The sequence below is a fragment of the Moschus berezovskii genome, chromosome 12 (assembly GCF_049115385.1).
Source record: "Moschus berezovskii isolate FMDL1 chromosome 12, NW_MosBer_1.0, whole genome shotgun sequence".
In the NCBI taxonomy this organism is placed as follows: Eukaryota; Metazoa; Chordata; class Mammalia; order Artiodactyla; family Moschidae; genus Moschus; species Moschus berezovskii.
In genome coordinates this window covers 59,274,890-59,302,342 of record NC_142471.1, presented here as the reverse complement: position 1 = coordinate 59,302,342, position 27,453 = coordinate 59,274,890, and the positions used below count along the sequence as shown (strand labels likewise).

General features: G+C 37.0%; 2 protein-coding genes across 2 annotated transcripts in view; one reads left to right on the top strand and one right to left on the bottom strand.

Moving 5' to 3' along the window:
• BTAF1 (B-TFIID TATA-box binding protein associated factor 1) overlaps positions 1–27,453 on the bottom strand; it is a 93,041-nt gene that overhangs the window by 53,245 nt on the left and 12,343 nt on the right. Inside the window, exons 2-13 of the mRNA XM_055425091.2 lie at positions 25,466–25,589; positions 20,339–20,453; positions 18,519–18,665; positions 9,322–9,485; positions 6,266–6,402; positions 4,535–4,664; positions 4,211–4,279; positions 3,130–3,219; positions 2,124–2,219; positions 1,841–2,017; positions 998–1,138; positions 55–179 (exon numbers count right to left, since the gene is read on the bottom strand). Coding sequence (XP_055281066.1) covers positions 55–179; positions 998–1,138; positions 1,841–2,017; positions 2,124–2,219; positions 3,130–3,219; positions 4,211–4,279; positions 4,535–4,664; positions 6,266–6,402; positions 9,322–9,485; positions 18,519–18,665; positions 20,339–20,453; positions 25,466–25,589 — 1,515 coding nt within the window. The remainder of the gene's footprint in view (positions 1–54; positions 180–997; positions 1,139–1,840; positions 2,018–2,123; positions 2,220–3,129; positions 3,220–4,210; positions 4,280–4,534; positions 4,665–6,265; positions 6,403–9,321; positions 9,486–18,518; positions 18,666–20,338; positions 20,454–25,465; positions 25,590–27,453) is intronic.
• LOC148776003 (uncharacterized) overlaps positions 1–27,453 on the top strand; it is a 125,086-nt gene that overhangs the window by 90,192 nt on the left and 7,441 nt on the right. The gene's annotated exons all lie outside the window — the stretch shown is intronic.

The following is a 27,453-nucleotide window of genomic DNA, read 5'->3' as shown; positions in this document are numbered from 1 at the left end:
CTGGAACTGTATGTAAACACCTTCTACTTTATCCCATTGAATAGAAATAATTACCTGCATTGTTGAACCTGAGGATAAGTTAACAAGGATGACAGAAGAGTCATAATACTATTTGTTGAAGCTGTTAGATCATCTAGTTCCAGAAGAGCATCCCATAATGTATTTATAATGAAAGGTACCTATAAGATCAGTTATCAAAAATACAGTTATTAATTCTGCAAGAAATATTCACCATCCATGCCAAACTGTATTTCAGGAGTCACTACTGATTTAACAACATATACAACCCCAATGACCTTGGATAATCCCAGTTCTGAGTAAATTTAAAGAGGAAACATTATTCGTCTTCAACAAATCTCTACCCCTCTTTTTAATGCCACTCAGCTCCACTTTGGCATTTACCTTTCTAGCAAGGTTCATAATGGATGGAGAATTCAAGAAATAAGATATTCCAACTGTATTTTCCGTAAAAAAAAAAAAAAAACGTAAACTTTGAAAACAATACAGCTTACACATACATGTCAGGACCCTCTTAGCAATTTTAATATAGTTAAAACGTCCTTAATCATCATGAAAAGACAAATTTAGTTTCTGAGCTTTCGAAGTACTCTCAAATACACATGTTCTGGTTTTAACAATAGAGGGAAATCAGATGGACTTTAAAAGACACATTTCAAAAATGAAAACATAATAAAAAATCAAAAGTCAAAATCAAAATCAAAACAAGCAAAAATCTCATATGCCGAAAAACCAGGAATGAAATGAACAAGGAATGGTTGCTTTCTTTTTACATATTCTGTACATGAAACAGAAAGACAAAAAGACACAATTCACTCTTTCCAAGAATATATATATCAAGATCTTATGCATTAGAGGGCTGTCATAAGAAAAATGAAGAATATTAAAAAAAAAACAAAAACCAACCTCAATGTTTTCTCTAACATGCCACATAACAAATGTAAAAGGCTCTATAGGAAAAAAATGCAAAAATATTTACTTTTTGTGTCTGAAGATACACAAGGCTTTCTACCACTGGTACTAATGATGCTGCAGCAACAGCTCTGACATCATCATCAAGATCCTGGAGTCCTTCAATTATTCTAGTTAAAACTTTAGGCAACAAAGTATTAATTACATCCTGTAAAAGAGTACACCAAAACTGATTAATTTCTATAGTACAAGTGATGTGCTTAAAAATCTTTTATTAAATTAACATACAAAAGTATAAATTCCAATATTTATTTTAAAAGAATCACGTAAACAGAAATGAAAAACAGTGTCATTAGATGCCTATGTAATTAATCTCATTTGAAAAAGAACATAACAGTATTAATACTTCATTATTCAATGTGACTTGAAACATTAGGACATGTTTTAAGGCAGAAGCATGAATTCCCAGTGTGAATACACATACATATATACTCCTGTGCTAGAACCTGAACTTCTATCTCATTCAATACCACTGACAACCAAAGGGAGGGAAATATGAGAGAAAAGAAAAAAGAAAGCCATCTCTTCCTGCTTCTCATTACTCCAAACTACCCTCTTTTCAATTGCCCCAATAGAGTCAGCCCCCAAAGGCTACTCCTGTGATCATACACTAGAAATCTCACCAAGAATTGGTCTTGCTATGAAACAGAAACAGGTTTCCAAGCATAATTCTCTTTTAATTCGTACTTAAATTCTTATTAGCATCACTGGTCTCTATGATACTACCTCAAGAAGGCAAATTTTGAAGGACTGGCTTATCTGTAACACTAAGAATCTAGAGCCATTCCATTTAATGAGAATAAAAGGGGAAAAAACTCTCCCATACATGCTTCAAAACTGAAATGTTTACCTGACGAACTGCCAAAGCATACTTTATTCCTAGCAGACCACCATGTCTAACTTCCCACTGTTCTTGTGTAAGTAATTTAAGCAGCACATCCACAGTCTTATGAACTCCTGTTTCATTCATGTGTTTTAACACCACACCTAATGTTTGAGCACAAGTTTCACGAACTGGTGCCACAACCTAAAAATGAGAAAGCAAGAAAATTCACATTTGCAAAAAATATATATATATATATTTTAAGAATCTGAAATCTGATTGGGTAAAGCCTCCCTTAGGAGATACTTACTTCATCAGAAACAAAGTCTCCAAATCTGTCTAAAGCGAACACACAAAGGAGTCTAATAACAAGATCTTCCAACCACTCTTGATGCTGTTGAATCATCTGTTAAAATAATCACTTTTTAATAACATATTAAAACATATTAGGTCCAAAAACTAAGACTAAACTATCACAGCAAACTAAAACAAAACACTGGGACAGATTATTTTAGCTGTAGGAACAAAAACCAAACTATGGAATAGTCCCAATTACTATCTTCAATATTAACCACATCTTCTTTGATGATTATTTAGATACACTGTACCAAAATCTATAAAATTCATGAATTCTATTATTTAACTTGCACTCCCAGAGAAATTGAGAAACCACTTAAGGTTGCTGTAATATCAATTACATCTCTTCAGTTCGGTTTAGTCGCTCAGCTGTGTCCGACTGTTTGCGACCACACAGACGGCAGCACGCCAGGCTTCCCAGTCCATCACCAACTCCCACAGCTTGCTCAAACTCATGCCCACTGAGTCAAAGATGCCATCCAACCATCTCATCATCTGTCATCCCCTTCTCCTCCTGCCTTCAATCTTTCCCAGCATCAGGGACTTTTTCAACGAGTCAGCTCTTTGCATCAGGTGGCCAAAGTATCTGTTATCTAGCCTATTACTACTGCCTCCATGTTACACCAGTCATACTGCTTATTGCCCTTTAAACTATACTCTCATTCATCTTACTCTATATTCTAATCCATTATACCCTGCTCAAATATGAGTGCTTCTACATACTTTTCCACTCAATATTTCTGAACATATCTTTCCCCGAACTCATTCTTTCTCTATCTATAATATAAATAAACCTCTTCCTAATTTTTTAACCTTTTTCCTTATGTTCACCCCTCCATATTTCTTACTATCTACCTCTCATTTCTACTTCATGGCACATGCTCTGCTACTTTCCTGTCTTAGAAAGAGGATATCCACTGAAATCTGATGATAATTTGATTTACTACACTTAAACTTACCTCTTCTAAAGTGCTATCTCCTATTTTACCACCACTTTTCCCATGAGCTTTAAGGATTTCCCTAAGTCCAGTGCCTGCACCATGTCGAACCTAAAAAGAACCAAGAAGCAAATATCGGAGGTTAAATGCTTAAGAAACAGTGTTTAACTTTTCTTCAATATGAAAAAGGGATACTAGATTTTTAAGAAATTGGAACAAACTGAGTGGGACTTCACAAGAATGTGTTTTTCTTCTATTATCCAAGAAGAATTACATATATTTATCTCACAAGTTTGATTATATGGGTTTTATTTTTTAAAAGGCAAAAAGTAGCTATTCTGAATTCTTCCTGAGATACTAATCTGCTTGGCTGTCACTCCTCTACTTTCTACTTGCTTTCAGCATTATCCACAGCAAAGGAGAGAAAAGAAGTATTATATAATGTTCCTTATAGTCCAAACACCAATATTTTAGAAATAAATACATCAAAACTAAGTTCCAAAGCCCAGTGTTAAACATCAAAGGAAGACAATTTAATAAAATGTCTCATGACTAATACTTAATTGTAGCCCTGAAGCCTTCTGCAGTGTCATCTGAAAGGGAGGAAACATGCCACTGACACTGCCCCCACTTGTTAAAAACTCCGTTTTAGTTAAAACTTGAACAGCACTGAACAGAAGTACATCTGGGAGCAGAAAGCTAAAGGTAAAGCTAAAAGGTATTCCAAAACAGTGTTTTAAAATTACTCAGAGACCAACCAAAGAATCTTTTGAGATTACCAACCCTCAATTTCAACCAAAAGAACTTCACTTTCATCTCTGCTACATACTGAGACCTGTTCAAGATCTTCTTAGAAGAAATATTTCTGAGGCTAAGCTACTGCTTGCAAACTGCTTGGTTTTAATCAAAATTGTCCACTTCCAAAGGAAATTTTTTACTGTCTGAGAGAGATATGCAACTCTATGAAGTGCCCTGACAAGTGGTTCTGAGAGGGACATAGGGGAAAAATAAGGACTCTGACAAGACAGATTATGATTGATATGGTTCCTATCATTAGCAAAGAAAACAAGAGTTGAGAGAAATTGTAATGAAGAAATCCTACCTCCCAGGAGGGATTAAAAAGGTCATTGCAAAGTTCTTCACAAAAGCTTTCCAAAGGCCATTCATTTGTCTGAATAAGAAAAACCAAATTAATACTAATTAAAAAGATCTATTTTATGCTACTAATTTAAGCGTATTTATTCGCAGGACTAATAATAATAGGCTTTTAAATAATCAAAAAATGTTACTAACAAAAAGTACTTTGATTTTTAATAACAAAATTTCTCTCAATTAACAGATTATTATATTATACCATCTACTAACACATTAGTATGAAAAAATTATAAATGATTTCAAAGGATGCTTCAGGGTAATTCAGTAGTACCTCTTCAATTAAGGGAGAACTGTCTGGAATATTATCAATCAGAACTTTGGAATCAACTGCAGACTGATTAATAACAACATTTGATATCTTTCGTCTCTTTTCTTCTGGTTCCCCATCAGTGCTATCATTGCTTAAAAAAAAAAAAAAAAGGTCACCATTTATTTAAAAGAAGTGAATACAGAACACTGTGAACCACAATGAATATAAGAGAGTAAGGACAGTGAGTTCACCCACAGAGCTTTCCTACAACAGGATTAGGTAAATAAGCCTGGATTATTACCTACCATTTGGCTTAGCCCTCAGCCAAAGGAACAGATGATGTAATTCGGTGACAGTTCTCACCTTACAAAAGTAGCAGTCTTAACTTGTAGCCCTCAGGCCATCTCTCTGAATTCACTCTCTAATACTCTTACTTCAGTCTACTCATCCCAGCCACACAACTTTTTTGTTTCTTGATTACATGATTCAGGTATTTACACTTGTTCCCTTTACCTGGAATGCACTCCCCTTGGAAGATCTTCAATCCTCATTCAGAGCTCGTAATTATTATGAAAAATCTGCATATATGGATCTTCCTGGGGAAGTTGTCCTAGTTTCTAGTAATAGTAAATACGCTCTCTGATAATTGAGCAAAACAATCCAAACGGTACTCCACAGCTAAAGGCAATGTCATCCAAATATTTTTGGAAATCAAGCAGACCAAGATTTAAGTTAAGCCCAACATCACTGTTTTAAATAAGCAAAAAAATGGATCATTATTAGAGAAATGTAAATCAAAACTACAATGAGGTATCACCTCACACCAGTCAGAAGGGCCATCATCGAAAAAGTCTACAAACAATAAATGTTGGAGATGATGTGGAGAAAAGGGAAATTCCTTGCACTGTTGGTGGGAATGTAAATTGATACACCACTAAGGAGAACAGTACGGAGATTCCTTAAAAAATTAGGAATAAACTACCATATGGCCCAGCAATCTCACTACTGGGCAAATACTCTGAGAAAAATCACCGTTCAAAAATACACATGTACTCCAGTGTTCACTGCAGTACTATTTACAAAAGCCAGGACATGGAAGCAACCTAGATGTCTATGACAGATGAATATAAAGAAGTTGTTGCATATATATATAAAAATATATATATGCACACATATAATGGAATATTACTCAGCCATAAAAAGAGACAGATCTGAGTCAGTTGTAGTAAGGTGGATGAACCTAGGGCCTTATACAGAGTGAAGTAAGTCAGAAAGAGAAAAACAAGTATCATATATTAATGCATATATATGGAATCTAGAAAAATCATAAATCATACTGATAAACTTACCTGCAGAGAAGGAATGGAGATACAGATGTAGAGAACAGATTTATGGACACAGTGGGGGGAGGGGAGGGTGAAACAAACTGAGAAAGTAGCACTGACATATTTACACTACCACATGTACAGCAGCTAGCGGGAAGCTGCTATATACAATGGGGAGCCTAGTCTGGCACTCTGTGACGACCTAGAGGGATGGGATGGGGGTGAGGTGGGAGGTAGGCTCAAGAGAGAGGGGGCGTGCACACACACACACACACACACACACACACACACAGTCATGACTGATTCACTGCTGCATGGCAGAAAACAACACAATACTGTAAAGCAATTATCCTCCAATTTAAAAAATTTTAATTAAATAAAATGGTATAACAATAAATATATAAATGAGCAAACAAAGGATTACTACCTCTTCTCATTTGTTTCTACTGCATCCCTGGATCTCTGTTTTGCAAATAATTTGGCCATTCTTTTAGCTTTGTTCTTTTGTCTATTGCTCATTCCTGTTCGAAACTCTGAGTCAATCAGTTCAGCGGCCTGGAGAGTCTAAAAGAATAAAAGAATATGCAGTTTGAACTTCTGAAGTTAAAATATATATCCACAGTCTCAGCCTCAAAAGAGGACTAAAGTCTGTAAGTTTCACTACATACAAACTGACTACATTCTTCTTTGACAGATTTATGCTCTTCTGCTGTATAGCTGTACCATAATTTTACTCTCTTTTTCTTTCTTCCCTATTCTTCCAGTTGCCGGGAAAAGATCATGGGTTTCTTAACTTTATGTCATAAATGTGGCAAAGTATGATCCTGACTCCAGTGAGGACTTAGAAGAGGTGAAACTTTAAAAAAAGCATAATATAAATGAGTTAGTCGCTCAAGTCACTCAGTCATGCCCGACTCTTTGCGACCCCATGGACTGCAGCCCACCAGGCTCCTTTATCCGTGAGATTTTCCAGGCAAGGATACTGGAGTGGTTTGCCATTTCCTTCTCTAGGGGGTCTTCCCGACCCAGGATCAAACCCTGGTCTCTTGCGCTGCAGCCATATTCTTCACCAACTGAGCTACCAGGGAAGCCGTAATGTAAGCATAAAGAATGTCAATTTTTAAAAAAATTATAATTATCTTCTACTGAAAATATAAAAATAACTGTAGCCATAAGTAACTGGCTTCCCAGATGGTTCAGCAGGTAGGATTCTGCAGCAATACAGGAGACACAGGAGACCCAGGTTCAATCCCTGGGTTGAGAAGATCCCCTAGAGCAGGAAATGGCAACCCACTCCACTATTCTTGCCTAGAAAATTATATGGACAGAGGAGTCTGGCAGGCTACAGTCCAAGGAATCGCAAAGAGTCGGACACAACTAAGAATGAAGACCTGATAAGTAACTGGTCTTTCCCTCTTAACCACTCACTGCATACCACTTTTGCTCCTTCTTCCATTCATAGGAGACATTATTAAGGCTGTGAATAAAAATGCTTTAATACAGCCTAAAAATCCTTCTGCCCTTAACTGATTTAAGATTCAACTGAAAGGTACACTACCTCAAACAGTCAGGGTCACTGGTGTGGGTGCCTTGCTATAGACTTGGTCCAGGGACCACTAGCATATATATAAGGTAACGGAGCAGTGATGAAAACTACAACAATAAACCTCAACAACTCTTCCCAAAGGTCCCTGACATCTAAAGTCAACCAAATTTGGATCCTGCCAAATTTGCTGCTGCCATTGCCTATCCAATTATTCTGTCTATAGCCTATTTTCTCTAATACCCCTACCTATTAATTTCCCTACACAATATCCAATTACCACACTGTGATCACATTTGTTTTCGTTTATTTTATTCTATTGTTTTTTATTTATATCTTATGCTTCAGTTCATACTCCATCTTTCTGTTCCTTCATGTCTGTTGTTATATTTTCTGCCATTCTTCCCTCCAGAATCTGCTTTTTCCTCCTTGTCTACAGAAGTCCCATCATCATCACACACTCCTCAATGCTAAAAAACTTACTTACAAATTCTAATGATTTAGAGGATAACTAGAATAACAGCAAATAGAACCATTCTCCACTTAAGCAAAATGAAAGGCCAAGGGAATGAGAAGATATGGGTTTCATGTAAAACAGGCCAAGAAGTAAGAGCACTAAATCCCCTGAGAGGTACTACTTCACATGTATGTACATTCTTCTGAGGGGAGAGAGCCACAGCTTTTACTGGAGCTTATGAGTACTTTAATGTATAAAAAAAGAAGCACACAGGGATCCATTGGGAATTGGAAAAATAGAAACAGGAAAAATACAGAGCAAAATTATGGTACAGCCTTACAAACAGAAAGAAGTTATCAAAAAACAATGTGATCAGTCTATATATATGGACGGGTGTGGATGCATGCTCAGTCATGTCTGACTCTTTGTGACCCCGTGGACTGCAGCCTGCCAGGCTCCTCTGTCCATGGAATTTTCTAGGTAAGAATTCTAGAGTGGGTTGCCATTTCCTACTCCAGGGGAATTTCCTGATGCAGGGATCAAACCCACGTCTCCTGCATCAGCAGATGGATTCTTTACCACAATGTCACCTTGGAAGCCCACACATACAGGCAGGCATGGCTTAAAAAGGACTTGTGCATACACAGAAAATTTCAGGAAAAAAAGGACAAATAATTTTAAAAGGGTTGCTGTGAGACACAAGGAAATGTTTGTCCATCATTTATCAGAAAAGAAACTTACTTCATACCGTATGTCCTTCTGCACTGTTTGAAAGCTTTCATCATGTTTGCTCTTTCTCAAAAGAATCAGCTCTAAAGATTTCTAGTATCAGCATGATAACTATGATAGCCCTTACTATCTCCTACCCTCTGAAATATTTTTTTTTCTTCATTGAAGAATAAAGGAAAGAGCAACTGGTGCAACTATGATTTCTCAACACCAATTTCTCCTGAAAGGTCCACCACAGCTTTTATCTAATAGTCTAGCACCTATGAGGCAGGCAGATGCTACCTTCTATCTCTTCAGAATCTATCACTAGAAATTCAACTTATGGAGATAGTAAATTATGGTGACACTAAGCAACAATGCGGAGAAGGCAATGGCAAGCCACTCCAGTACTCTTGCCTGGAAAATCCCATGGATGGAGGAGCCTGGTAGGCTGCAGTCTGTGGGGTCGCTAAGGGTTGGACACGACTGAGAGACTTCACTTTCACTTTTCACTTTCACACATTGGAGAAGGAAATGGCAGCCCACTCCAGTGTTCTTGCCTGGAGAATCGCAGGGAAGGGGGAGCCTGGTGGGCTTCCGTCTATGGGGTCACACAGAGTTAGATAAGACTGAAGTGACTTAGCAGCAGCAGCAAGCAACAATGAGCAGAAATAAAGAATACTTTTTTTTTTTTTTTAGTTGCAACTGCATAGCAAAATAAAAGCAAATCGCCCATATTATTAGTTGCAGTCAGACATCCAAAGGTTTTACCTACAGGTTGTTTATTTACAAGGGCTGCTGAAGTTGGGGTATAATCCAAATCCTCATCATTAAAGAGCTCTTCAGTGCTCATTCCAATGGCTTCTCCCATATTAAGGCCAAGTTTTTTCTGTAATAGCTTTCGTTGGCGTGCTATCCTCTCCTTAGGATCCACTTCACCTTTAAACAGAAAAGAAATATATTTTCTTCAAATCAGCTTTCTAATACATGAAGCTTTCTAATACATGAAGATCAAACTCGATTAAATTAAAAAAAAATTTTAACTATTAGAACACCTCTCTTGATAATAAAACAAACCACACCACTCACAATCTCTGAACATGTCATAAACTTTATTACCTACTAGAGTAAGTATTTTACTGAACCTTGGAAAATATCATTCTAGCTAACAAAAACACTCTAGGAGTAATATCACTCACTGATGTTACCCCACTGCCCTGCTGCTGCTGCTAAGTCCTGTCAATTATCAAGTATATATAAAATGAGATCTATTCCTATGAAGATAAACCCATCTTATTATTTTACAGCTACCCTTTGTACATTCTCTGAAATATCTAACCAGGCTTTAAAAAAAAAAAACAATCTAGACTCTATTTGACAGAAAAGATCTCTCAAATACAAGCTTATTCCAAGTGTGGCCTTTACAGTATTCTGAAATGACACATTCCTATATTTATTTAGTAATCTATTTGATAGCCCAAATAAAAGACAAAGGCATAAAAGTAGATTTTGAATGTTCCAAGTAAAATCCCTCAATATTTCAAAAACAGATCAAAAGGTATCATTCTGAAAATAAAAATTTGGGCTTAAAATATTTAAGCTGCAAGATATGGTTCTATCATGATTAGCTTCCAATAATAGCTAAGTTCTTTTGGACTACCCCTCCAAAGATAACAAACAAATTCTAGCTTAAAAAAAAGTAAACAACCACCTGAAGGCACTGGAAAGAGAACAAAAGTAGGCATATACTTGGAGGAGTTATCAGTGCCTTGAAGAAAGCATGGTATTAAGGGACTTTCCCATTCTTGAACTCTTTAGCGTGAAGGTAGACCCAGTCTATGGTATGCTGTGCAGTCATAGTCTACATTTAAAAGTTGTGTAAAAAACCCAGTATGTCTGGCTTGAAGAACCAGAGGTAAGAGAGTTGGGAACAGCATAACCATTGGAAAATAGAGAAAACCCAGAAAGAAGAGAACCAGACAGAAAGCCAAATCTCTGGATGATCTCTGAAATATGCATGGACAACACAGACTCCAAATAGTCCAAATAAAGCTAAAAATTGAATTGAGATTTGAATTGTTGCCCACCACAAACGAGATTGAGTTTGCAATTTGAGTTTCATCAAATTAAATACCTATTAAAACAAGCAAGCAAAAACAACCAAACTAAACCAAACAAATCAAAACACTCTCTGGAAGAATATAACAGAATCTAGCCTGCAGTATAAACATTTAAAATGTGAGAAATGCAATCCAACATAACTGACATACAAAGAATCAAGAAAATGTAACCCATCCCAAAAGAAAGCCAGTTAATGGAGATCAACTCTTAGGTAACCCAGATGTTGGAACTGGAAGACAAAATTTTTAAATAACTAATATAACAATATTCAATGTAAAGGAAGATACTGTCACAATGAGAAGACAGGATACCTCATTACAGAAACTATTTTTAAAAACAGAATCATACACTTGAAAAGGGTGACTTATATGTGCAAAATATGCCAGTTTTCTTTTTAAGTAAGTCTGGAACTAAACAATACAATACTTGAAAATTTTAAATCAACAAATGTGCTTAACAACTTAATTGAGATAACAGGACAAAGTATAAGTGAATTCAAAGGTAAAGCTATACAAAGTCCCTCATCTAAAGAACAGGGAAGGGAAGGCAGATTTGAATAAACAAATGACTTAAATATAACAAAGTAATTTTACTAACAACATCAAAAGCAAAACTTAAGAATTTATATTTTGAAAACTACAAAATATTGGTTTAAGAAATTAAAGATCTCAATAAATGGAAGAACACTCTATATTCATGGATCAGAATACCTAACAGTAAGACAGTAATACTTTTCAAATTGATATACAGATTCAAAACAATTTCTATCAAAATATCAGCTGGGTTTTTACAGACACTGACAAACTGATCTTAAAATTCACACAGAAATGCAAGAGACCAAGAATATCCAAAATAATCATTAAAAGAACAACAAAGTTGGAGGTTCATACTTCTTGATTTTAAAAATTACCTCTAAAAAGCAACAGTGATCAAGACAATGAAATACTGACACAGACAATCAAACAGAATTGAGGGTTCAGAAATAAGACTACATGTCTGCAGACAAGGATGCAAAAACAATTCAATGGGGGAAAAAGAATCTTTTCAACAAATGGTGTTGAGACAACAGGATAGCCACATGTGAAAAATGATATTGGGGACTTCCTTGGTGGTACAGTGTTTTTAAGAATCCACCTGCCAATGAAGGGGGTACCAATTCGATCCCTGGCCCAGGAAGATTCCACATGCTACAGGGCAACTACAGCTCACAAGCCACAACTACTAAGCCCGCGTGATGCAACGACTAAAGTCCACGCACTTAGAGCCTGTGCCCTGCAACAAGGGAAGCCACCACAGTAAGAAGCCTGTGCACCGCAACAGAGAGTAGCCCCCACTCACATAGAGAGAAAGCCTCTGCCCAACAGTGAAGGCCCAGTGCAACCAAAGAAATAATAATTAACAACCAAAAACAACCTCAAAAGGAAAAAAAAGAACTGTTAGACTCACAACGTACGAAAGTAAGCTCAAGATAGATCAAATACCTAACAGTAAGAGTTAAACTATAAAACTCTTAGAGAAAACAAAGGCATAAATATGACCTCAGATTTGGCAAAAACTTCTAACATACGATATCAAAAAGCTTGAGAAACAAAAGGAAAAAGATAAACAGGATTTCATCAAAATTAAAAACTTTATGCTTCGAAGGCCAGGAAAGTGAAAAGATAATGCATAGAATTGGAGGAAATATCTGTCAATAATTTATTAGGTAAGAGGTTTATATACAGAATATATAAAGAACTCTTATACCTCATTAACAAAAGAACAGGCATCCCACTTAAAAATGGGCAAACATATGAATAGACAACTCTTCAAACAAGATATAGAAATAGTCAATAAACACATGAAAATATGTTCAATATCATTAGTCATCAGAAAATTGCAAATCAAAACTACAATGAGGTATCACTTTATAGTCACTGGTACAGATAAGAGTCAAAAACAGGTAAGAGTCAAAATCAGTGAATAAGAAGCAAACATTGACAAGGATGTGGAGAAATTGGAACATTTGTATCCTGCTAGAGGAATGTGACAGAGAAGGCAATGGCACCCCACTCCAATACTCTTGCCTAGAAAATCCCAAGGATGGAGGAGCCTGGTAGGCTGCAGTCCGTGGGGTCGCTAAGGGTGGGACACGACTGAGCGACTTCACTTTCACTTTTCACTTTCACACATTGGAGAAGGAAATGGCAGCCCGCTCTGGTGTTCTTGCCTGGAGAATCCCAGGGACAGGGGAGCCTGGTGGGCTTCCGTCTATGCGGTCACACAGAGTCGGACACGACTGAAGTGACTTAGCAGCAGCAGCAGAGAAATGTGAAATGGTGAAGCCAGTTTGGAGCATAGTCTGGCAGTTTCTCAAACGGTAAAACAGTTACCACAAGACCCAGCAAGTCCATTCTTAGGTATCTACATCAGTTCAGTTCAGTTGCTCAGTCATGTCCAACTCTTTGCAACCCCACTGACTGCAGCATGCCGGGCTTCCATGCCCAGAGCTTGCTCAAACTCATGTCCATCGAGTTGGTGATGCCATCCAACCATCTCATCCTCTGTCGTCCCCTTCTCCTCCTGCCTTCAATCTTTCCCAGCAACAGTTTTTTCTAATGAATCAATTCTTCGCATCAGGTGGCCAAAGTATTGGAGCTTCAGCTTCAACATCAGTCCCTCCAATGAACATTCAGAACTGATTTCCTTTAGGATGGACTGGTTGGATCTCCTTGCAGTCCAAGGGCCTCTCAAGAGTCTTCTCTAATACCACAGTTCAAATGCATCAGTTCTTCAGCACTCAGCTTTCTTTATAGTCCAACTCTCACATCCATACATGACTACTGGAAAAACCATAGCCTTGACTAGACGGACCACTGTTGACAAAGTAATGTCTCTGCTTTCTAATATGCTGTCTAGGTTGGTCATAACTTTCCTTCCAAGGAGTAAGCATCTTTTAATTTCACGGCTACAGTCACCATCTGCAGTGATTTTGGAGCCCAAGAAAAGAGTCTTTCACTGTTTGCATTTGTTTCCCCATCTATTTGCCATGAAGTGATGGGACTGGATGCCATGATCTTAGTTTTTTTGAACACTGAGTTTTAAGCCAGCTTTTTCCCTCTCCTCTTTCACTTTCATCAAGAAGCTCTTTAGTTACTCTTTGCTTTCTGTCATAAAGGTGGTGTCATCTGCATATCTGAGGTTATTGATATTTCTCCCAGGTTATTGATATTTCTCCCAGCAATCTTGATTCCAGCTTATGCTTCATCCAGCCCAGCATTTCACATGATGTACTCTGCATACAAATTAAATAAGCAGGGTGATGATATATAACACTGACATACTCCTTTCCCAATTTTACAGCAATCCATTGTGCCATGTTCGGTTCTAACTGTTGTTTCTTGACCTACATACAGGTTTCTCAGGAGGCAGGTAAGGTGGTCTGGTATCCCCATCTCTTTAAGAATTTTCCACAGTTTGTTGTGATCTGCACAGTCAAAGGACCATGATAACTACTAGTGTGGTAGGTATCCTTTAGAAGAAATGGAGTAGCCATCATAGTCAACAAAAGGTATCTACACAGAAGAAATGAAAACATACATGTACAAAAATCTGTACATGAACATTTATTGCAGCGTTACATAAAAGCCAAAAAGGTAGGAACAACCCAAATGTCTTCAAACAATGAATGAATACACAAAATATTATATTCATACAATGGAATGTTATTCAGCCAGAAAATGAAATAATTTCATACCTATTAGTATGGCTGCTACCAAAAAACCAAAATAACAGCAGCTGATAAAGTTATGTGGAGAAATTGAAAACCTCACAGGTTGTTGGTGAGAATGCAAAATGAAACAGGTACTATGGAGAACAGTATGGCAGTTGTAAAAAAAAAAAAGATCAAAAATAGAATTACCATATGATCCTATAATTTCACTTCTGGGCATAGACCCAAGAGAACTGGAAGCAGGAATTTGAATAGATATTTGCATGTCTATGTTCACAGTAGCATTATTCACAACAACTAAAAGGTAGAAGCAACCCAAGTATCTAACGACAGATGAATTGATAAAACAAAACATGGTATAAACATACACCGGAATTATTATTCAGCCTTATTAAAAAGGAAGGAAATTCTGATACATACAATACAGATAAACATGAAAGGAGATTCAGTTCAGTTCAGTCGCTCAGTCGTGTCCGACTCTTTGTGACCCCACGAACCGCAGCACGCCAGGCTTCCCTGTTCATCACCAACTCCAGGAGCTTACTCAAACTCATGTTCATTGAGTCAGTGATGCCATCCAACCATCTCATCCTCTGTCATCCCCTTCTCCTCCTGCCCTCAATCTTTCCCAGCATCAGGGTCTTTTCCAATGAGTCAGCTCTCCGCATCAGGTGGCCAAAGTATTGGAGTTTCAGCTTCAACATCAGTCCCTCCAATGAACACCCAGGACTGATCTCCCTTAGGATGGACTGGTTGGATCTCCTTGTAGTCCAAGGGACTCTCAAGAGTCTTCTCCGGCACCACAGTTCAAAAGCATCAATTCTTCAGTGCTCAGCTCTCTTTATAGTCCAATTCTCACATCCATACATGACTACTGGAAAAACCATAGCTTTGACTAGCTGGACCTTTGTTGGCAAAGTAATGTCTCTACTTTTTAATATGTTGTCTAGGTTAGTCATAACTTTCCTTCCGAGGAGTTACCGTTTTTTAATTTCATGGCTACAGTCACCATCTGCAGTGATTTTGGAGCCCAGAAAAATAAAGTCAGCCACTGTTTCCCCATCTATTTCCCATGAAGTGATGGGACTGGATGCCATGATCTTTTTTTTCTGAATGTTGAGTTTTAAGCCAACTTTTTCACTCTCCTCTTTCATTTTCATCAAGAGGCTCTTTAGTTCTTCTTCACTTTCTGCCATAAGGGCTGTGTCACCTGCATATCTGAGGTTATTGACATTTCTCCCAGCAATCTTGATTCCAGCTTGTGCTTCCTCCAGCCCAGGGTTTCTCATGATGTACTCTGCATATAAGTTAAATAAGCAGGGTGATAATATGTAGCCTTGATGCAGTCCTTTTCCTATTTGGAACCAGTCTGTTGTTCCATTATGTTATGTGAAAGGAGATTATGTTAAGTGAAAAAAGTCACTCACAAAAGGATAAATACCACAGATTTCACTCAGATGAAGTACCTCGAGTAGTCAAATTTAAAAACAGAAAGTAAAACAGTGATTGCTGGTGTGGGGCGGGGGGGTTGAGGGGAGAAAGGGATGAGAATTATTGTTTAATAGGTATAAAGTTTCATTCTGCAAGATGAAAAGAGTTCTGGAGATTGGCTGCACAACAATATGAATGTACTTAATACTACTTAACTATACACTTAAAAATGATTAGGATGGTAAATTTTATGTTATCTATATTTGATCAAAATTAAAAAACGGATATACCCTATAACAGTAATAAACACTATTTAGAAAAAAAATCTAAACAGTACTAACATGTATACTACAATATAGATAAATGTTGGAAAAATTCTGCTAAGTAAAAAGAAGTCAGTCACAAAAGACTACATACGATTCCATTTATATGAAATGCCCATAATAGGCAAATCTATAGATAAAGGAAGTAAATTAATGGTTCCTTAGGTCTGGGAAGAAAAAGCAGGGGTGAAGGGGAATAGGAGTGTGATAAAAGATATCGAGTTTCTTCCTGAGGTAATGACAATGTTCTAAAATTACACAAAACTGTAAATACACTAAAACTCACTGAATTGTACACATTTAAAATCGGTGATTTATGTGGCATGTGAATTATACCTCTCTTAGATAGCATATTAAAAAGCAGAGACATTACTTTGCCAACCAAGGTCCATCTAGTCAAGGCAATGGTTTTTCTCGTGGTCATGTATGGATGTGAGAGTTGGACTGTGAAGAAAGCTGATCGCCGAAGAATTGATGCTTTTGAACTGTGGTGTTGGAGAAGACTCTTGAGAGTCCCTTGGACTACAAGGAGATCCAACCAGTCCATTCTAAAGGAGATCAATCCTGGGTGTTCATTGGAAGGACTGATGTTGAAGCTGAAACTCCAATACTTTGGCCACCTCATGCGACGAGCTGACTCACTGGAAAAGACTCTGATGCTGGGAGGGATTGGGGATGGGAGGAGATGGGGATGACAGAGAGTGAGATGGCTGGATGGCATCACCAACTCAATGGACATGAGTTTGAGTGGGCTCTGGGAGTTGGTGATGGACAGGGAGGCCTGGTGTGCTGTGATTCATGGGGTCGCAAAGAGTCGGATATGACTGAGCGACTGAACTGAACTGAACTGATAGCTACAGTAAAAGAAAAAAAAATTAAGGCTGCTCTCCCAAGAGGGAAAAGCACTAGGCATCCAACATGAAAACTTCTGGATCATAAATTCAGTACACTCACAAAGAGCTCCAAATTAGTCCTCCCATTTCAGGGAAAGTTCTACTGGGGAAAATAACCAACACAACTGCAAAGGAACCAGACTAGCACCTATGCTAATCATGTACGTGTCATCTATAAATATGTAGAGATCAACACAGATGAACAAACATTTAAAGAAAACCTAATTAAAGGGTTTTAATGAGCACTCTTCGGCACGCTATGACTTATCAACATTAACATACTGACTTACAGGGAAAAAACCTGAATTCTAAAAAAACTGGGGTTCCCAATACTGCTGACATATCAGTCATCTGTGGAGTTTTTTCTTTTAATATACAATTTCCCAGAACTCTCCACAGATGTATTAAATCAGCATCTTTAAGACACGTCCCAAGCACACTTTCTTTTTTAGTGACAAAAGTCACACTGACTTTTTTCCCTAGATAAGGGTCAATAACCTCTCATAATGTTTATGGGAACTCTACTAAGACTCGTAAACTGATTAGTAAACTTAGAGATAACTTTTTTCAAATTTTAAAGTTTTTGAAGACTTCTACTTCCCTTATTTAAAAAAACTATGCTTTTCTGGAACTTAAGCAAATTCTTCTCTTTATTCTCTCTATAAATAACTACACTAGATTTTTCAATAGAAAGCGTATCAGGCAAGAGAAAATGAGTATCTGACTTTGTTTTTAAGATGAACAAACTGAAGATCATTTCATTAATCTAGCTAGATAGATATGCTTTGACTAACGATTAATTAGCAACAAAACAAAACACTGTTCTGTTTTGGTTTAAGTCAAAAAAGTAATTTATTTACTTACAGAAATCCATTAAAAACATCAAGGTTTTTTCCACTCAAGGCATCAATCTTGAATGGCCAAAACATTTATTTTATATCCAGATGGATTCTGTAAGTTTAAAGATAATGGGACAATTACCTATCTAAGACTTATTTTTCATTTTTGCTTTGATCATTAGCATCAGTAGATCTAATTACTTAAATATTTAAAACATATGATAAAAAGAACTGTCATAGTCTCTTAAATTTCAAGAAATCTGAAAACATTACCACAATCTGTGCTAATCCTGGATTTTAAAATCTACTCAACTAAAGCTCTTGGGTACCACTTTACAATTTCTATACTGAAATACTAAAATATTAATATGTATGCTGACATACTAATATCTATTAACAATACATACATATATATATATATATGTATATATATATAGCACATATTCCATTAAGGGATGAAAAATATTCCTATTTGTTTTAGACAAAGTGCTCCTGGTCACCCTCCCTAAGCCCCACATCTCAAACTGCAAACTTCTGTGAATGTACATTTCATGGCATCTGTGGGGTTTTGTATGACTGATAACATAGCACACCAAGTAACAAACTGATTTGAACACACATTTCAGACTTTTTTCTACAGGACTATTACATACCTGATTTTTCATCTTGTACTTCAAATTCTGCACCAGCAGATCCCAAAAGTGATGCCCCATGTTGTAACAATCTACATATATCAAATCTGTCAAAATTCAATCGATCTGTAGTAGATGAGTCTTCCATAGCACTTTCTGAAGTAGTTTCTAGATGAGGTTTGAAAACATTCAATTTGATTATACAGCCAAAGCGCAGAATGAAAGAAAATAGCATTACTTCAGGTGGGTGGGTAGTACTTTAAGAAAAGTAAAATGTGGAGGAAGTAGAAAAGCTATTGTGGATTTATTTATGATCAGTTCTTATTTACGAAAAAACTATTTAGCAGATGGCTCCCTTTCTACAAACTATCAAAATGTTAGTGGGTGTGTAACTTTTTGACTGTACATGCACAATATTACATGAAGAAATGTATCCCCATGTTGAAATATGTACAATAAAAATCATGTTATCTGTTAGTTGAAAGATACCAAGGTAATTTATCACAGTAATAAACCTTTCAGTTTATAAACATATTCATATAAATTTTCATAAATAACACTAATGAGCATCATCACTCCCTATACCTAGGACTATCTAGGACATAAAGGAACTACTCAATCAATAGGACTCATTTCTCATAACATAAGCAAATTACAATCTCCTGTTAAACTGCTAAAATTAAATATCTATCTGGGGCCTAAAACTATTTATAAAATGTTCTGTATTCCTCCCAAAAAGGTTATGCCATTGTAAAATTTTATATATACTATAAATTGTTCACTGACAATAGTTTGTTGAGCTGGTCATTTGCATATAATTCTCTACAAACTAAAGTATACTTGCTAAACTGAAAGGGAACTTGATGAATTTCTTGATGTTTTCTAATGATGACAATATATTTGATACTAATGATATTATGTATTTTAATGCTAGTGTAACGAATTTAAAGCTTTTTTGGGGAGTGGAATTCTCTGGCAGTCCAGTGGTTAAGACTCCATGTAGTCAATGCAATGAGCTTGGGTTCAATTCCTGGTGGGGGAACTAAGATTTCATTAACAAGGTTGTGCCGAAGGGAAAAAAAAATTTTTTTTTGAAAAGAATTTAAGTCCTAGTATCTCTGTATACCAAAATAAGCAGGGGTAATAAGCTGGAAAGAAAATGGCTCTTTTCTAAAACAATTTATAACTTCTGGTTATGTATTTCTTTTGATGAGAGAAGACAAACTAACACAATCCCTCAAAATAATAGGTGCAGCAAATTAAAGTAAAAATTTTAGACAAGTTAAGACAGGATAACACTTGTATTACTAAAACTGACTTGAAAATGAAATGCAGTTACACCATATTAAATTCTCATTTAATTAAAATGTGTACCTTTATAAATTTGTAAAAGCATACATTCAAGTGTCATATATAACCAGAGAACAAGTAATTTCCACTAAAAGACATCTAAAAGGCATAAAAGGACTAAAGACTGACCTCTCCAAATATCCACACATAATTGTGCTTATTAAATTTAGTAAACAACTACCCTATTCTCACAGCAATAAGAAAAATTTGACTGTTTTAAATATAAAATATTTATACTTAATTGATTTCATTTTTTAGGGCATAAATCCTTGAGGGAAGCAATAATCTCTGCAAATCAACCATATTGTAGAATTAATAATTTAAAATTGTCTGGTACAATTTTTAAAACATGGTGAAAAAGCACCTTGTTCAATTTTATTTCCTGACAAGACCGCACCTAGAAGTATGAAAATTAAGCCTTTAAAAGTGGAATTAGTAAAACATAAAATGTATAGTTTTTACTACAAACTACTTTTTCCTCTTAAAAGCACCTTGTTTGGTTCTTGGCACGGGATTCCATTCAGGTACATTTTTCACTATAGCTTCAACAGCTTGTCCTGCTGCAATCCGAGTATCCCAATTTGTACTCCTTAAATATATCAACACCTTAAAAAATTGTAAAACAAAAGTTACACACCAAAAAATACTGTTTGTTTAAATAGTCAAAAGAGAGGAACACAAACATACTTATTAATTTCTAATTTAGCAGCTCTCAAATTTATACAAAACACTTTGCAATTATTAAAATCATTTATAAGATTTTCTATCAGTCACAAGAAATATCACTACACTTTAAAAAAAGGAAACAGGAAGGGGACTTCCCTTGTGATCCAGTGGTTAAGAATCCGCCTTCCAATGTAGGGGGATGCAGGTTCAATTCCTGGTTGGGTAACTAAGATCCCACATGCCATGGGGCAACTAAACCCTCGAGCCACAACTACTGAGTCCCTGTGCCACAACGGACAGAAGCCCGAGCATCGCAACAAAAGATCCCAAATGCCACAACCAAGACCAGACACAGCCAAAAATAAATAATTAACTTTTTAAAAAAGGAAACAGGAAACTTAATAAATAAAAGAATGCTTAAGTGCATTTAAAAAATAAGTCTTTAACATACTAAAAAGCAAAGTGCGTACTAGTCACTAAGTCCCATTACTTAATGCAAGAGTTGTAAAACCATCAGAAAAGTAAGTAAGCACAGCAAGAGAGCAAGATATAAGACCAATACGTTGCACAAAAATCAACTGTATTTTTTTTACATTCAACAATCTGAAAATGAAATTAAGAAAATATCATTTATAATAGTATCAAAAAGTATAAAATACTTAAGAATAAATTTAACCAAAAAAGTGCAAGACTTGTATAATGAAGACTAAAAAAAATTCAAAATACTATTGAAAGAAATTAAAGAAGACCCAAATAAACAACACCTCATGTTCAGGGATTAGAAGACTTAATTTTATTAGCATAGTAATACCCTCTAAACTGAATACGGATTCAACACAATTTTTATCAAAATCCCAGCTTTTTTTTTTTTTTTTTCAGAAATAGACAAGTTGATCTTAAAATTTATATGTAAATTTAAGATGCCAAGAATCACCAAAACAATCTTGAAAAATAATAAAGTTGGCAGATTCACACTTTTTGATTTAAAAGCTTACTACAAAGCAACAATAATCAAGACAGTGTGGTAACGGCAGGACAGATAAACAGATCAATGGAAAAGAATTTAGTTCAAAAATAATACTGTGTGTCTATGGTCAACCAATTTTCAACAACAGTGTCAAGCAATTCAATGGGGAAAAAAGGTTCTTTTCAACAAATGGTGCTACAGCACCAAAACAATGACTTAAAATGCCTACTTCATGGTTTCTCTGGTGGCTCAGTGGTAAAGAATCTGCCTGCCAATGCATGAGACACAGGTCTGATCCCTGGTCCAAGAAGATCCCACATGCCTCAGATCCCACCAAGCCTGTGTGCCACAACTGCTGAGTCTGTGCTCTAGAGCCAGGGAGCACAAATACTGAGCCCACATGCCAAACTACTGAAGTCTGAGCGCATAGGGTCCGCACTCCACAAGAGAAGCCACTGCAATGGGAAACCCGTGCACCGCAATGAAGAGTAACCTGCAATCGCTGCAACCAGAAAAAAGCCCGTGCAGCAATGAAGACCCCGGCACAGCCAAAAATAAATAAAAATTAAAAAAAAAATAAAAACAAAATAAAATCCTTACTTCACACCAGACACAAAAACTAACTCAAAATGCACCAAAGACTAAAAATAAGAACTAAAACTATAAAATTGTTAGAAGAAAACATGGGGATAAACCTATGTAACCCTAGATAAGGCAAAGGTTTCTTAGATATGATCTCAAGAGCACACAGGTCATGTGTTTAAAAAAGATAAAGTCAACTTCATTGTAACTAATAACTTTTGTGCTTCAAAGGATACCATTAAGAAAGTGAAGACAACCTCAAGACTAGCAGAATGAATTTGCAAACCTCATATCTGATAAGGAGCTTGAATCTAAAATGTATAAAGAATCTTACATCTCATCAATAAAAGAACAAACATCCCACTTAAAAATGGTCAAACGATCTGAATAGACAGATCCCCAAAGAAGATATAGAAATGGTCAATAAACAAATGAAGAGACGTTCAACATCATAAGTCATACGAAAATGCAAATCAAAACTATAGTATCATTTCATACACACTGGTATGAATATAAACAGTCAGTTAATAGTTATGTAATAGAGACTTCCCTGGTAGTACAGTGGTTAATAATTTGCCTGCCAATGCAGGGAACACAAGTTCAATCCCTGGTCCAGGATGACTCCCCACACCGTGGAGCAACTAAGCTTGTGTGCCACAACTACTGAGCCTGCGTTCTAGAGCCTGCGAGCTCTAGTATACTACTAGAAACTAGTAAAATACTGAAGCCTTTGCACTCTGGAGCCTGTGCTCTGCAACAAGAGAAGCCACTACAATGAGAAGCCCGCACACCACAACTAGAGAGTGGTCCCTGCTTGCTGCAATTAGAGAAAGCCCACATGCAGCAACAAAGACCCAGCACAGCCAAAAATACATAAACAAAATAAAAAAAAAAAAAAAGTGCTGACAAGGATATGAAGAAATCAGACCTCTCATACATGCTGTTGGGAATGTAACATGGTGGAGCCAGTCTGGAAGGTGGTCTGGCAGTTCCTCATAAAATTAAACACAGTTACCATATGACCCAGCAATTCTACTGTCTAGTATACACCCATGTATGAAAACATACATCCATACAAAACTTGCACACAAATTTTCATAGCAGCATTATTTACAACAGGCCAAAAAGTGGAAACAACTAAAATGTCCATCAACTGATAAAGAAATAAATAAAATGTGGTATATCCAACATTATCCATACCCATACAAAGAATGATATTTGGAAACAAAAAAGAATGAAAAATGAAACATGCAAAAATATGAAAGAAGGTTTCCCAGGTGGCGCTAGTGGTAAAGAACTTGTCTGCTAATGCCAAAGACATAAAGAGACATGGGTTTTGATCCCTGCGTTGGGTAGATCCCCTGAAGGACGGCATGGCAGTATTCTTCCTGGAGAACCCCATGGACAGGCTACAGTCCACTGGGTCACAAAGAGCTGCACACGACTGAAGTGACTTAGCACACACAATATGAAAGAACCTTGAAAATAACATTTAAGTGAAAAAACAATCACAAAATACCACATATTTAATATAAAATGTTCAAAACAGGCAAGTCTATAAAGAGAGTAGATTAGTGGTTGCCTAGGACTGGGCATGGAAGGAAGAATGATAGAGTGTGATTGGTAATAGGCCTGAGGTTTCTTTTGAGGGAAACAAAAATGTTTCAGGGCTTCCCCAATGGCTCAGTGGGTAAGAATCGGCCTGTACAGCAGAAGCCACGAGTTTGGTCCCTGGGTAGGGAAGATCCCCTGGAGGAAGGTATGGTAACGCACTCCGGTATTCTTGCCTGGAGAATCCCATGGAAAGAGCACCCTGGTGGGCTACAGTCCATAGGGTTGCCAAGAGTAGGACACGACTGAAGTGACTTAGCACACAAAAATGTTTTAAAATTAGATCGTGGTGACAGATGCACGTATCTGTGGATATACTAAAAATCACTGAATTGTACACTTTATCTGGATGAATTACATGGTATATAAAATCCATTCAATAAAGCTATTTTTCACAAAAATAAAACTGGAGACAACAGGAAAACACTGAGGGCAGAGAGGGGATAGGAGATGAGAAAGTGCTAAAAACAAACTTTGCCTCTTTTAGAATTATTTGATGGCAGTCATACGATGGGGTCTGAGTTAAGGACACAACTCACTGGAAGGCTGGAAACTTTTTCTCAGTTCAGCAGAGGTTAGTCTTATCCACTGTTTCCAGTCTCAGTTCACTCAGTCCTCCATCTCTTCCCTTGGGATGAGAAGAAACGGGTGTGCCTCTCTATCCCCACATCTAACACATGAGTACAGTACTGTCAAATGTGCATCTTTCTTCATTCTGAGAACATGGAACCTGTAGATGTCAAATCACTCTCTCTCCATGGATGTCTTGGTTAGAAAGTTCTGATAGTATCTAAGTGAGGAGTGTGTTGCAGATAGAGTTGCTGTTCGCCCCCATGACAGGAATAGAGGTCAGATTTGTATAGGATGACGAGGGCTTAGAACTCCTACTCATAGGAATCAGGGAGGGACAAATCAGAACTAGAGGAGGAGATAAGACTGGTGGGAATAGAGGTATCTTGGGTCTTCCAATATTTGGGTTACCATATTGCTTCCCATCCCATCTGCTATCCACTGCCCCCACTCCCACTAAACATACACACCAACACTCCTGTTTTTATTTTGCATGCCAGAGAATTAAACACATGGAATTTGCTGCTTACTATCCCTGGGTTGGGAAGATCCCCTAGAGTAGGAAATGGTAACCTTCCCCAGTATTCTTGCCTGGAAAATTCCACAGACAGAGGAGCCTAGTGGGCTGCAGTCCATGGGGTCACAAAGAGTCAGATACGACTGAGCAGAGCACATCACACAGGCACACTTCTACAAGCCCACAGAAATCAGTAAAAATAAAGCAACTGCTTAGGGAAAGAACATGGGCTAGGATTATGAAAACACTTATCCACCAAAGGAGAAAGCCTCCACTTTCAAAGAGCTAATAACTAAGAATGTAATGACAACTAGCTTCTCATATATTTCCACCATTACCCATGAGTACTCATCCATTTGAAGACTGTCAACTGATATAATTATTAGCTGCTAAGAACAAGTTAGACCACTAACAAACTAGATTAACAACTTAGTTCATTACCACATTGGATCAGATTCAAATTTGTACCACAGGCCAAAGGTTCTTTATTATCAAATCCCTTTGACAATAAAACTTGACATAAAACCTTATGACAAAAAAATAGTAAAAAATTTTAAATATTTGGGAAAATACTGGACTTATTTAATGAATTTGAAGACCACAAACTGTCACTAATAAGACAACTTCCTTCTCTCCTTTTATGTTTTTACCCATGGATAAATTTCTACAACTGTATTAAACTAAAAGGGAAAAAAGAATTCTTACTTTAGATAATAGATTATTCAGCTCATGGGGATGAAGTTTCACCACTTCTCCAAGTTGCTGTGCAGCAGCTTTTCTCGTAACTGGAGTAGTGCCAGTATCCAGCAAGATAAAAAGACGGTCAAGCCTAAAATAATAAAAATATAATGGTTATTCTGAAATGTTTCCTCATATATGTTTGAGTCAATAAATGTACATATTCAGCATCTATGAAGAAAGAGTTATGGCAGAGTTGTAGGAGATAAACTAATCTACTCTTAAGGAACTTGCTATGGAGGTGGGGTGAGTGGGTAAGGCAAGTACACAAATAATTAGAATATAGAGTATAATATAGGAATTGTACATGCATATACATGTCCAATAAGCACACGTCAGAAAAGGAGAAAGTTCTTTGAGAAGATGGAATGGAGGCAACAAATACTATATCCCCAACTGTATAATATTAAAAGGGCTTTCTAAAAGAAATGGTGTATGAGTTGGACCTTAATGGTAGCAAAAAACATTCAATACTGGTGAAAATGAGGCAGTAAAAGGGAAAAAGGGGAGAAACATCTGGAAGAGGGAATAAGAAGAGAACAGCAGTAAGACAAAGAGGCTATATTTAGAGAAGCGAGGATCACAGTCTGGTTGTAATTCAGGGTACACTCAGAGAATAGTAGAAGGTGTAGCTATAAAAGCAGCTAGAAAGCTCAGCCACAAAAGACTCTGATCAGAAAAGACATGGGGGCTTCCCTGGTGACTCAGTGGTAAAGAACCTGCCTGCCAATGCAGGAGACGAGGGTTCCATCCCTGATCTGGGAAGATCCCACATGCTGAGGAGAAACTAACCCCATGAGCCACAACTATTGAGCCTGTGCTCTAGCGCCGGGGAGATGCAATTACTGAGACCACATGCTCCAACTACGGAAGCCCTTGCGCCCTAGAGCCCCGGTTCCACAACGAAAGAAATCACCACAACGAGAAGCCCACACACCACAACTAGAGAGGAGTCCCTGCTCACTGCACCTAGAGAAAACCCCACTCAGAAAGGAAGGCCCACCACTGCCAGAAACAAATAAATAAAATTATTTTTTAAAAAAGAAAGTCACGGGACTGCAGCTATGCTTCACCCTGCTAGTCTTGCAGCAGGGTGAAGCGTGAAGTAAAAACGAAATTTTTATGAGAACTTTAGACCTGAACGACAATCATGGTTACAAGACTAGAAAGAAGCTGGGGAAAATGCTGCAGAATTACCATGGTAATGTCAAGGAAATGAAAGGATTCTGAGACTCAATCTTAGAAATGAAGATGTCATTAAAGAAATGTGAAGAACTAGTGGAGGCAATGTTTCTGAGGAAAGATGACAAGTTTATCAGTGGCAGGGTCAGGAAAGCTAGGGGAAAGCAAAAAGAACAGCTGGAAAAGAGATCTGATGTTCAGAAGAAAGTTGAGACGAAAGGTATATAGATAAGTGAGTCATTTGCAAAGAAGTGACAGAATGGCAATAAGATCTCTGAGGAAACAGTTTGTAAAAGACAAACACCACTATTGGCTAGAGCCACAGCACCACGATTCAAAGTTCTGACACTTATTCAATAAATAGTTTGGAATAAAATCACAACCTCTTACATCTGGAATAAGTGGGGGAAAATGGAAAACTGTGTCACTTTGTTTCTGGGATATAGGAAAATCCTAAGATTTGAAAAAGAGAAACCAGTAACTACTACCAGCTGTCCATGTGTCATATAGGTCTAGCCCTTCCACCCCAGTATTAATCAGGTTCAATGAAGCAAATGGATACCACAGGTAAAGAAAGGAAGGCAGTCTCATATACAGAACAAATGGGTATTTATACAAGATGAAGGATGAAAAGGAGAAAGTGATATTAATTGTGCCCCAATCCTATATGAGGGGAGATTTCGAGAACAAACCTTTAAATCTCATCTAATGAGGAAGAGAAAGAAAGCAAGGTCCCAAAGTTAAGCATGAATATTAAGTATTAATAAACTGCA